Source organism: Corapipo altera, unplaced genomic scaffold, assembly GCF_003945725.1.
Source record: "Corapipo altera isolate COAL_440 unplaced genomic scaffold, ASM394572v1 23b, whole genome shotgun sequence".
Lineage (NCBI taxonomy): Eukaryota > Metazoa > Chordata > Aves > Passeriformes > Pipridae > Corapipo > Corapipo altera.
In genome coordinates, this window is record NW_020884885.1 from 8,275,693 (window position 1) to 8,288,036 (window position 12,344).

General features: G+C 45.2%; 1 protein-coding gene across 2 annotated transcripts; it reads right to left on the reverse strand.

The window, feature by feature from the left end:
* Positions 1-288: 288 nt before the first annotated feature.
* Positions 289-12,107, reverse strand: DLL4 (delta like canonical Notch ligand 4). 2 transcript variants are annotated; one of them, XM_027642443.1, is made up of 11 exons: positions 11,314-12,104; positions 10,924-11,187; positions 10,460-10,517; positions 9,500-9,769; positions 8,739-8,799; positions 8,500-8,630; positions 6,891-7,060; positions 5,579-5,798; positions 4,422-5,130; positions 3,597-3,705; positions 289-2,150 (listed from the first exon to the last, which is right to left on the reverse strand). In XM_027642443.1, exons 1-11 carry the CDS (start codon positions 11,365-11,367, stop codon positions 2,145-2,147), a joined length of 2,052 nt encoding a protein of 683 aa, XP_027498244.1. In that variant the 5' UTR covers positions 11,368-12,104; the 3' UTR covers positions 289-2,144. The 2 variants fall into 2 exon arrangements, with proteins under 2 accessions (XP_027498244.1, XP_027498243.1); XM_027642442.1 differs by lacking the exon at positions 289-2,150 and having other exon boundaries at positions 2,374-3,705; positions 11,314-12,107.
* Between the last annotated feature and the right edge of the window lie 237 nt (positions 12,108-12,344).

Here is a 12,344-nt window from a genome sequence, read left to right on the forward strand (position 1 = left end):
CAAGAGAATATATATATGTATATATGTAATTTAAATGTTACCTATCACAATATAAATATGTACAACAATTCAAAATGTCAGATGAATGCCACTCAGATGAACAACTTTGCTGACATTAGTTAACAGCATAACCATTTTATAAAAAGCAGCTGACATAAGCTGGTGTGCAAAATGTAAATGTAGGCCTGAGTGCAGGGAGCAAGCAAGCAAGCTTACTTCTGGGGGACCTCACTAACTTTGGCTGTCACGGAATAACAGGTGTAAAAGGACAAACCACAATAAACTTTGTAGTAGCAGGAAAGTATTTTCATTGCTTGAAAAAAAAAATAAAATTCAAACTTTGTCATCACATTAAAAACATTACATGAGAAGTAATAAACATATTTACACTTCTGTTTTGATTATAAATATACATTATATACAAAATAATGTTATAAAACGTAGAAAGTTCAGTGCTTCTGATTTTCTTTAAATTACTGAAATACTAGTCTTCAAAATAAACTACAAACAGACAAACTAAAACCCATATTATTGATTTCTGAAGGTCATCTTCAAAGTGGTCCTACGTGGTCAGAGCAGAAGGTCAGTAGTGGACAATACGAAGGGGTCTTGTCTGCACAGTTCAAGGGAGTAGATGGGCTAGTCCAACAACAGGCTTTACAAGGGCAGGAATATCACTGTCTGAGAGATAGCACAGTCCAGGTTTCTTTGAAGAGATGGTGTTTCTCCCTCCTCATTCTGCCCCATGCCATGGTCTCATTCACTAGTGTCACAGCACTTTCCACTGGAGTGTCCCGTAGTATTGTGCTAAATATGTATATAAGAAAAGAGCTTCTGCACACCTCTGGTTTCCAGGGACAGGCTTCCCCTTTTCCATGTAGCAGTGGGTGGGTATGAGAGAAACAGGATGAGCCTAGAACCTTCTGACTCTAATCTCCACCTGTCTTGGCAGAGGGCATCTCAGTGGGTGCTTCGCTACTGGGCATTTAGAACTGGGACAAAGGACAGGAGTTGGAGTTTTGCAACCAGATGGAGAAATGGGGGGTGGGTGGGTTGTGTCACACTGCTGCTGCTTCTTCAGAAAGTAACAGTTGCAATTTTGAGACTATTTGCAGTAAAATGTGGCACCTAATTCAGAAACACAACATAAACCCCCAAATTTGTGTCAAAATAAGGCAGAGGGGGAAAGAACGAGGAAGGAGAAGAAGAGAAGTAATGTCTATTCACAATCACTGGTAGTGCAAAGGGCATGAAAACAGCTGAGACAGCTCAGCACATAAAGGTTCTAGGAGCTGATTGATTTTAAACGCATTTGTAAGGCTTTATATAGAGTTAGGATCACGTCTCCTCCTCATCAATGAGGAAGAGGCAGTACACATTCCTTATCACAACTTCACAAAAATCATGTCCCACAGAGTGGCTTGAGTCAATCAGTTCTCCAAAGCATCACCAAATGAGATGACATGTAAATTCAGCATTCTTCTTTTCTTCCTCCTCTTGCTTCTTACAGTCCCCAGTACATGCAGCAGAAGAGAGGAGATGCAAATAGAAGTGTAGCAGAAAGTATCAGCCACTCCTGCCCAGTACTATTCAGGTAACTGCAGGAAGAGCAGTCAAGTGTCTGTTTGGGTTTGTTAGATTCTCTTGACACATTTTAGGCACTTTTATACCCAGAAAAAAAATGGAGACCTCGTTTATATTGTATCCATTATCTGCATAGCAATATGTCTTGCTTCGCACCTTCCATGGCAACATCTGTGACTGTTATGTGCCTCCTCATCTACCAGCACCTCCCATAATCAGAGTTCTGGAAAGCCAGGGGTCTGTCCATGAGGAAATGGCCTCAGCATCTTTTAAAACACCAACTTTTTTAACCTCTCTCTTCCCTCTGCCTCCCCTTTTCTAAAGCCAATGAGATTTCTTGTGTCAAATTTCAAACAAGGGCAGTAAGAACAAAAAGGTGTATTGCATCTTTCAGGAAATTCACAGTCTGTCCAGTTCACCCAGTTCCATCCTCCGCCTGAGAGCAGCAAGTTGCATGTAATTAAAAACAGTCAATCCAGTTCTGAATGTAAACAATGCAGCAGGAACATCCATCTACTGGCATTACCAAATCTGAGGTGCAAATGGACCGATCTTCAGTCTTATACCTATCAGGATATAAAATAACACCAGGAGTGAATGAGAAGGAATCACAGCATACAGAGTAGTACAAAACTAACACACTGCAATTCTTGTATGTCAAACCAAAGCAGTTTAAATCGGACATTACTGAAGTTTAACTCTCAGTAGTCAATGTTTTCAGCTGGGTCCAGAGACAAAGAATCACCAGCACAAAATAAAAATAGTCATCTGTCTGATGAGTGACCTCTCTACCTGGACCGAGGGAAAGAATGCTTACATATATGGGTGCTTGATATTAGGGCTCTGTAAAAAGTACATGGTATAGTTAAATAGCTTGTGTTTAGACGCATTAAGCCTGAAAGATGTGGAGAGAAGTTTCAGAGGCTGTCACTCTGAAAATAAAAACACTTTCTGGAGATGCCTGACATAAATTTAGGAGCCTGGCTTCAGTCAGAAAGATCTTTAAAGGAAGATATAGTATTTAGGTCAGTTAATGGGAATGAAGCATTTAGCTGTCATTTGTATCTCTGAAAATACTTTCACTTAGTCTTAAACTTTTAATATTGTCGGTTGACTTGTGTTCCAGCTTCCTTTCAAGGGGAAATCTGATATCCACACTGGAAAGGGAGACAGAATCCTGCAGATCTGACTTCACAGATCACTGCTGTATGGCACAGCAAGCTTCTCTTTCCTACGGTCTGAAACTAGTTCCAAAGAAGGTTACACTGAAGAAAGCAGGTATTGGTAAACGCCAAATCGTCATTAACTTCCATTGAGACTTTTTCCGAAGGGTCTTTAATTCTTCAGGAACTAGTTGGTCCCTTAGTAGCTTCTTAAAGTCTTGAAAGTTCAGTGTTAGCCCTTACTTCTTTTTGTGCATCCAACTTTTTAATATAACATAAAGATCTAGATGTGTTTATCAATAACAGCATTAACTTCTGTTAGAGAATATTTAGCTGGAGCTTAAATACTGAGAGATTGAAACTACCTCATTACAGACTTCCTAAATGGCTGTTATGCCTATCCACTAATACGTTCAGCTACCTTCCATCTTCTGCTGGAAATCTATATCTTTGCCTGTTTCCACAGACCACAGATTATCCATTGTAGTTACAAGAAAATCATGGCTTTACATCAGTGGGCCTAAGAACGATTATTATTTTCATTTTTTCTGACCACCTATTTAAGAAGAACCAATCGTACAATGTGCTGAATTTTTATGGGCTGATGTTCTGTGTTTTCATCTACCACTGACTTATCTAAGCTCAAAATCTCTGGTTCAGTAAAATCGGAGATGCTAATTTCTTTATTTTCCCTTATGTATGCTCTGTGTGGGCCACAGAAGATGAGATGTGAATGCTGGGAACATCATGATCCCTGGAAATAGAGTAACTTTCTCAGATACAATACTAGAGAATAATTTACCCCTTTACTTTGTAAATTTATGCCTGTCCACCTCTGTACTTACTTACCTCTGTGGCTATGATGCACTCATTCCTTTCTTCTGTTATCACAAAGACAGACTGGTACATTGAATCCCTTGGAGAGCATATCGCCGATATCCTGCACTCTGGTTTTTCACTAAGGCAGGGCAGAGAGAAAACAATGTTAGCTGACTAGTGACAAGCCTGACTCTCAAAATCTACCATGAATATGGAGTGGTGGAATGAGATAGCCATGAAGGTGTGGGAAGGAAGTGCAGAGGATCAAATTTCACACTTTCTGTATGCTGTCAGGACATTATACTAGAGACGTGGAACAGTTACTGTCTTCCTATGCTTCTGCCATGTCCAACCTAACAGAGTTCCTCAGAGCCCTCAGGGTAACAGCCACATGCAGATCCTAGATAAGAACTTCAGTACATGAATCAGAAGACTGATAAGCCAGTGAATACTAGCCCTTTTCTCCTTTTGAAAAGGAGTTATTATTTTAACTCTATCATGGCAGATCATCTTGCCTTCTTATTTTTAATCACTATATGCCTTAACTGTTCTTCTTCCAAGATCTACTGAGGAAGGAAAGACAATTCTTAATTTCACCACTGACCTAGCCACTCCCGGTCCATTTACAGTACCCATACTAGCAGCACCTTGCACAAACACTCCATTTAATTGACAGCTAAGGATATCCCTTGGCTGTGACACACATAATCCAGTACAAAGATTCCTGGTTTTACTCTGTTTTGTTTTGTGTATCATCTGCTTGGGGTTTCTCTTTCCCCCTATTCTCATTTGCTTCTACACTGGTATGAAGAGGAGCGGCTTTAAGAAAGAGTAGAAGAAAGTCCGTATTCTCACCTGTGTAGTCGGAGAGGAGACTTCTCTCCTAAACACTTTTCACTTTTGTAATATTTATCTTCCGGTGTCCCTCTACTCGTCAGGTCTTTTACCAGATTGTAGTCCAGTTTATGATTCTTGGGTTTGTAGTTTGATTTCTCCAGCCCACAGTCCACTTCAAGGTCTTTATTTTTATTGGTGTTTTTGAGCTGGGAAGCTGGAATGAGATTGTCCTTCTGGAAGTCAGAAAGGTTGTTCATTGTCTCCAACTCCTGCTCTGGGTGCATCCTCATCTGCCTGATGACCATTGCTATCATGCAGAACAGTATGAGCAAAGCCACCAGACCCACTCCCATAGATATAGCAATCCAGGGGACTGGTTTAGGAGGAAGTGTAACGGGCACTGAATAAACTGGCAATTCGCAGCGGTTGCCCATGAAGCCAGAAGGACAGTAGCAGACAAAGTTGGCACTATAAAGTCCACTGTAGCATGTGCCTCCATTCTCACACGGCCCAGAAGCACATTCATCTCTGGTTTTGATGTCACAGTTCCTGCCACTGTAGCCTGGCAAACATGTGCAGGTGTAATCGTTGATCAGGTCATGACAAGTTCCCCCATTGGAACATGGGTTTCTGGCACAATCATTGATGTTTATCTCACATTTCTGACCAGAGAAACCAGCCCGACAACGACACACACGAATCTGCCCAAGGTAAAAGCAACTACCATCTGAGGAAAAAACAGAAAATAAAAATTAGTCTGAAATGGACTTCATTTGGAAATCTAAACCTCTTCTTGGTCAGCATTTTATACTACCTCAAGAAGAGGGAAGTTATTTTATTAAACAACTGCACATCTAAAAGTCCATTCTATTTTCTCTAATTGTATCATGATGCCTTAAAATTATGCCCCTTCTAAATATGTAATAATTTAATTCTGCCATCTTCCCTATCACATGATAAACCTTGTGCATTGTTTTGTTGCACAGAAAATGCCAGTGAAAGCCTCCACCCCCCCAACCAGCAAGAGACTAAAATTAGGGTAGATGTGGAATACAGTGGGGGAGAGGGACTAATGTACTAGAGGAAGAGTAGAGGTCAGATTGGATTTCTATCACTTCTGCACTGAAAAGCACAAATGAGTCAAGGACATAAGAGTTTTTGATAAAAAGACTCACCATTTGCACAGGGGTTGCTTGTGCACCTGTCTACTTTTTTTTCACAATTTGACCCTGTGAAGCCGAAAGGGCAAACGCAACTGTAGCTGGCCCCTTGTTCTTTTTCCAAGCATGTGCCACCATTAAAGCACGGAGAATCTATACATGTCAAAGCGCTGTGCTCACAGTGGGTGCCATAGTAGCCAGGGGGGCACAGGCAGCGATAACCATTCTCCATATCCTGTAAAACACAACGTTACGCCGCTGTTATTTAATGACACCAAATGATAGCTGCTTGCATGCTCATTTTTGGTTGGCAGCAAGTGCTGTTCAGTCCCTTCTCATGCACAGCCTGATGTGGCAAAAGTGACATTTGGAAAGTAAACAACTGCAGGCTGGACTGTGAGGGTTGGAGCTGTGAATCATCTGTACTCAGCGTACAGGAGTAATCATGCAGCTACACACGGAGAGCAGATGTAGTTGTAGGGAGCCTACAGGCAGCTAGACAAAAACACTGCTAACACCACTACTGTCTAATGGGATCCCTGAGGTCCTCCTAGAGCAGAATGTTGTTGACATATACAGCTGTGATCAGGCCATTTATCCTCAGCCTGAGAGCCCATTTTATTTTACAGAGGTTTAAGTTGCTTTGGCTTGGGTAAGTCCCACCACTTAGATCATAACTAAACTGTTTCTTCGTTCAAGTACTGTATGTCCAAGGCCTTGGGAGAAGGGAGGTGGGGTCTTGTGCCATTAACTTTAATCTAAACATGCAACAGATTACATTTGATATCTATAATCAATCAATCTTTACCATTCCATCCTTGGTAAAGAATCTATCATTGACTGGGTCTGAAAACATGCTGAAATACTAAACCGCAGGAATCTAAAAGTGCGGGATCCTATTTCACAGAAAGTTTCAGGTGCTTGCCCCCATATTGTCTGACACTACCCTCCCATAGCAGAAAGCAGAAGTTTTCTTTTATTTGCTACTAACATACAGAGTTAGTGCATTTCTCTATGAACTGTGGTTTGAGAAGCTTATTTTTAACAGATCTGCTCTCTCACCAACCTTGGATCTTGCCAAGTTCTCATAATGGCTGCCACAGAAACCTAAGGATCAGTTGACTAGTTCTAATCTAGATGATACATCTCCTCCTGTAACAGACTTCCTCCTGTGACACCTCTCGGAAAGGGTTCAGTATGATAGTTGTGAGCGTCAGTAATGAACCTGTGTCCTATCGAATTCCCATTATGTTGTTACAGAACCATTTCTGAAAAGGTATACTGGGGTTTGCTTCACATAAAGACATTACATTTAAAATGCCCCTACCGTGCAACTACCGCCATTCCTACAGGGATTGCTGTCACACTCGCTGATCTCATGTTCGCAGTCAACACCAGTGAAGCCAGGCTTGCATGCACACGTGTAGCTGCCCTGGCCGGTGTTCATGCAAGTTGCTCCGTTTTTGCATGGTCTGTGGTGAGTGCAGTAGTTCAGATCTGCAAAGATACCAGGAGTTAGAGAACACAGCTTTGATAGCTGGGAAAAGATACACACAAAAACCGCACTGTAGTCAACAAAAAAAGACACAATTTCCAATAAAGCATATCGTTTTGCTATCAACAGGAATACTGGAGATTATTATCCAGGTTATTATCAGTAATAATCAGATGTCTCAGATTATCAGTGATTTTAAATATTTCTCCATATCCATCACTGTAATACGTGAGCTCTGAATTTTGAGAGAGCTGGCAAAAATTTAACTTTCCTAGTGCTTTGCTATACCCTCTCTCTTTTGTGGACTTAAAACCATTAGCTGCAATGGGATTTAGGTGCCAAATTGGAAAAGTTACTTCATAAGTGTGTGTTCTCTGGAAGATATGCCACAGCACTATAGATACTTTGTGTAGAACATGTCACATAGTAAAACAGTGAGCCCCACCTTTAAAAGGTGTGTGCGCTGATGCACATTCTGGAGAGGCACAGAGGAAAAAAAAAAAGATGTTTTGGCTTGGAGATTTAAACAAACACTAGAAAACTTTTATTATTTATTTATCATATTCTCCTTTTATGGATGTTAGTACATTAAACTGTCAAATGCCCTGCCAAGCTCGACGGTTTTTTTTTTTTTCCTCCTTTAAATTTGAGACAGAGGTTAAACACACAAGTTCATAGGACATAAGCAGAAAAACTTTATTATCTCTATAAATACCATAGAGTAATTGGAAGACAACTGGTTAATAAATAACTACAAGCAGAAAAAAAAATCTGCAACTTTACTTTTCCTGCTTAATTCAGACTTTGCCATCTTAATCCTATAACTGTCCTGAAAATACTTAGCCTGCTTTGAGCACTTAATGATCTCAGTGCCAGCAGTGCATATATGGCCTTGAGGACATGACTGCTCAGCTGGCTATGGTTCAGTGATTCAGTGGGTTGAATAGGTGGAAGTGCTCCGGTGTACCTTAAAATGGAACCTGTACTTTTCATTCTTGCTTATATGATTTTTCTCTCATGCTCCAGACTTATCACATGAGTTAACTTCCTTGTATGCAAAATAAGGAAGGCCCAAAAGATGGTGTTTACTGCTGCTGGAAACTGTTTAGTAAATTTTTACAGTTGTACAGGGAATAAGTTAAACTCAGCTTGAGCAGGCAGAAAACTCGCCTGTTCAACACTCATCCAGATTGTTAGGTATTTTTCCAAGACAAACGCTTCTTTTGCAAGAGAAAAACTACACCTACCAAAAAGGTTTCCTTGTTTTCTAACAAAATTACTACAACTACAAAAATTGTATCTGAGGCAGCAGTGGCACAAAATGATGCCTATGAACGTGTACCTTGTGGAAATTTAATTCTAGATCCAATGGGTCAGATTCCTTAGTACAGTACTGAGGAGTACCCAGTCCAGATATGTAAGTGCAACCTTCAGAACTAACCTTGATCACAGAAGAGGCCACCCCATCCTTCATCACATATGCACTGCCATTGTGTTTTACAAGTCCCGTGACGGCAGCCTATATGGGGTATGCATTCATCACAGTAGCGGCCTTGCCAACCAGGACGGCAGCTAGAAGAAAAGTCAAATTAAAACATTAATGACATGGAGAAGAGTTTAAGTTTCTATTGCAAGGCGACATTTTAACTGATGTTCACATTGCAATTGCCATCTACTCACATGCACTCTCCAGGCTTGTTGCAATATCCATTCTGTTCAGTACATCCGGCCAGACAGATGGCTGGAAAGAGAACATAAAAAAGCATAAATGTTTAGGTAAATACACATGGCACTACAGAACACACTTCTAAAGGACAAATGCCAGCTTTAAAGAAACACTTTGAAAAAACAGTTTTGCACTTCCAAAGCTTTGTTTTAAAACTTCTTGGTACGGGGAGTTCTGGAGCAGGAGGAAGTGAACAAGGAGAGCCAACACTTGACAAATTGTCCTTTAGTTTTTCTGTTTATGCAACAAACATGAACTCTTGCAAGAAAAGGAGCAAGAGAAGGCGGCTTTGGCTAGTGCTAATGAAAGACTGAGTAAACCCAATGGGATCCTGAGCTCAGAGTAAAGATTCCCACTATTACACCACAACACCTGCTTCATATACTCTGGCAGCAGGAATGGTTGGAAGCATGTGTGTGAGCAAGCTGCTAGCCTTTTACCTTGGAATACTGCTATTTAGGGCTATCAGCCAAGATTGCCTTCCCTGCTAGCTCGCTCTTTGCTGCTAAGGCTCGCAGAGGTGCAGCACAGACTTGGTGGCTGCAGCCAAAGAGGGCAAAGTCCTCAGAGCACAACTTTGTCTCTCCAGGCAGGGAGTGGAGAGGTCGGCGTGAAAACATGTCCCGGGAGATGGGAGGCCTCTGTGAGCTTTCCAGCCCCGCCGGACGCCCGCGGTGCTGCCCGTCCCGCCCCGCTCCCCGCGGTGGGTACTCACGGTCGGTGCAGTACTCGCCGGCCCAGCCGGGCAGGCAGGCCAGGCTGCCGTCCGCCGCGCACACGTAGTGCCCGAACCGGTCGTCGCGGCGCTTGCAGAGGCGGGAGCAGCTCTCGCCGTAGTAGTTCTCGCTGCAGACCACGCGGTAGGAGTAGCGCAGCTGGGTCAGTGGGCCCTGGTGCACGTCCTGCGACCAGTCTTCGCCCACCGACAGCGACCGCTGGATCGACACCTGGCTGATGAGCCACTCCTCCGGGGGTGGCCGGGAGCCTGCGGGAGAGCGGGTGCGGGTCAGGGACTGCGGCCGCCTGCAGTGCCCCGCGCCGCGGAGACCGCCCCGAACCACCCCGCCGCTCCCGGGGGGTACTCCGCTCGCACGTAGTTTTATATATATATATATATATATATATATTTATACATACATATACAAAGGCACGCGTGTGGCTGTGAATGCATGGAAGGGTACGAAAAGGTGGGCACCGGGGTGTGCAAAGCCCAGCCGAGGGGGCTCGGGCTCGGGGCCTGTGAAAGCGAGGGCTGCTGTGAAATATCCTTTTCCTCTCCGCTCAGAAAAACATCCCAAAGCCATTATTCCTTTCCAAAGGGCGGAATTCGAGCAAGGTGTAAAATACAGGAAAAGGCGGCCGGGGCTCGCTGGCAAGCTCCCGGCTTTCTCACCGCAGCCCGCCTCGCTTTCCCACGCCAAAAATAAACCGGAGGAAACGCAATTGTGTTGGAGATTAGGCTGGGGCAGAATCAAAGCGGCCCCTGATGGATATCGTTGGGGGACCGGCTCCTGATGGTGGGATAAAGCCAGCCGTGGAGTTATAGTATAAACAGCTGAGCCGGGGGGGGCGTTTCGGGGGGGGGGGGGGGGGGGGGGACGGGCACTCGGGACGGGGCCCAGCGGCGCTCCCGCCGCGCGAGCTCCCCCTGCCGGCGGCGCGCGGCAATATTCACCTTCCGGCAGGTAGTTGGCAGGCGCGTGCCAGGCCTGGATGATCAGGGAGAAGGTTCCCTGCGGGAAAGAAACCAGCGTCAGCCCCGCACCCCACCGCACCCCCGCACCACACCCCTGCCCTGCCTCGCATTGGTGGGGTCCCGCATTTGTGCTCTCTCCCCACGACTACACGCTTCCCTCCTTTTGACCACGGATACACATCCCCACCTTCAACCCACCCCCCCTCCAGCCCCTTGACTTATTTCACTTAATAACATTGATAATCCCAAGTGCTTCTGGTCTGGATGAGTTTTTTCATCTCGCATTTTTTCCCTCTTTTTTTTTTTTTTTAAAGGAAGTTCTGGAAGTAAGTCTAAAGGCGAAAGTAGTTTGTTTACATACAGGTTATGAGCGCGCCGCGGTTAGCCTGCTCTTGCCACCCTCCTGCCCCACCATCGCAATCGGGTTTAAAGCAGAATCTCACCGGCCACGTGAAGTTAAAGGGCAGCTTAATGGGGCTGTCAAATCTCTCTGTATCCTTGATGCTGAAGGAGTTTATTCCCAGAACCGGGGTAATGATGCTGCCGAAAGTGCAGGAGCCCGGGGAGACCACTGCCTGAAAATGCTTCAAACAAACGCGAAAGAAGGTCCTGCAGTGGGGGGAGCAGGGCTTCCCGCTGGCCAGAGACCCGTGGCTATTCACGAATTCGTGCAGCTCCAGCTGGAAGACGCCAGAGCCGGACACCCTCTGCACAAAGGGGAGACACACAAAACAGCCAAATCAGACCTTACCCGGCTTTGCCATGCAAACTTGCTTTCATCACCCACTTTACATTTCGCGAACCCTTTTTTATTTTTTTCGATGTGCGATTACCTGCTGCAAAATCGTTAACAGAAACGTCAAGCCAAAGATGCGCAAGGCTGTCATCCTTGTGTTATTCGAGGTTTCAGTTCTTAGTGGGTTTAGTTTTCCTTCTGTATTCCTCAAATGGTCCAAGCAAGTGCTTCTCGGTCGAGGGAGAAAAGAGAGGCGTCACGGCGATTCTCCTGGAGCAACCTGCTTTTCCAAATATTCCCCGAGCGCGAGCAGAAATCAGAAGGTAAAATCCAGGTGTCGATCCGTTCCCTTCTGGGAATTAATCCTGCAGCCAGCCGCCGACCTCTGATCGCTGTCGTCGCCTTTATAAACTCCAGAGCCGGGTGGGTTTGGTGAGAGACGCGGAGGGGAGTGCTTAGTGTGGAACCGCTCCTCCTTTAACCGGTGCTAACAGCGCTCAGTAAATGGAAAACTTGCTTGGCTTCGAGCTGTTTATATAGTTGCCTCGCATCCTCACAAGCTCATTATGTAAACTGTCAGTCAGACTCACGGGCGATCCCTCCCCTTTTCCATCTTTCCCTTCTGGAAAAAAGAACCAAATGTTGCGGAGAGCCCTCATATCCCGAATTAATACCCTGCTGCTGCCGCCGCCGCCGCCGCCGCTGCCGCGCTGCCCGCCGAGGAGCCGAGCTGATTACGAACAAGCCGAGCATCTGTTGAGATATTTACGGCGCTCACACTGGGAGAAAGAGTTCCCTCGAAAATCAGACGCCTCTCCACAGGGCAGCTCTCTACGGCGGCCGAACAATAGATAATGAAATGTTTTAAAACCACGCTTGTTAGTTAGTTAGTTAGTTAGTTAGTTTGTTGCCCCCATCTCCACGCGTGTCCCCCTCCCCCGGCCGTTCCTCGGGGCGGCGGGACGGGGCGGCGCGGCTCCCTGCAGCCGCGGCCAGGCCGGCAGGCAGGAGCTGCCCTGCCCGCCGAGGGCTGGCCCCGACTAGAAAGCAAAAGTAAAACGGTGCTTGCCAGGCAGGCGGGCACCGGCACGGCCTCGCCGCCGCCCCCGGGGCGCAGCTCCCGGCTCC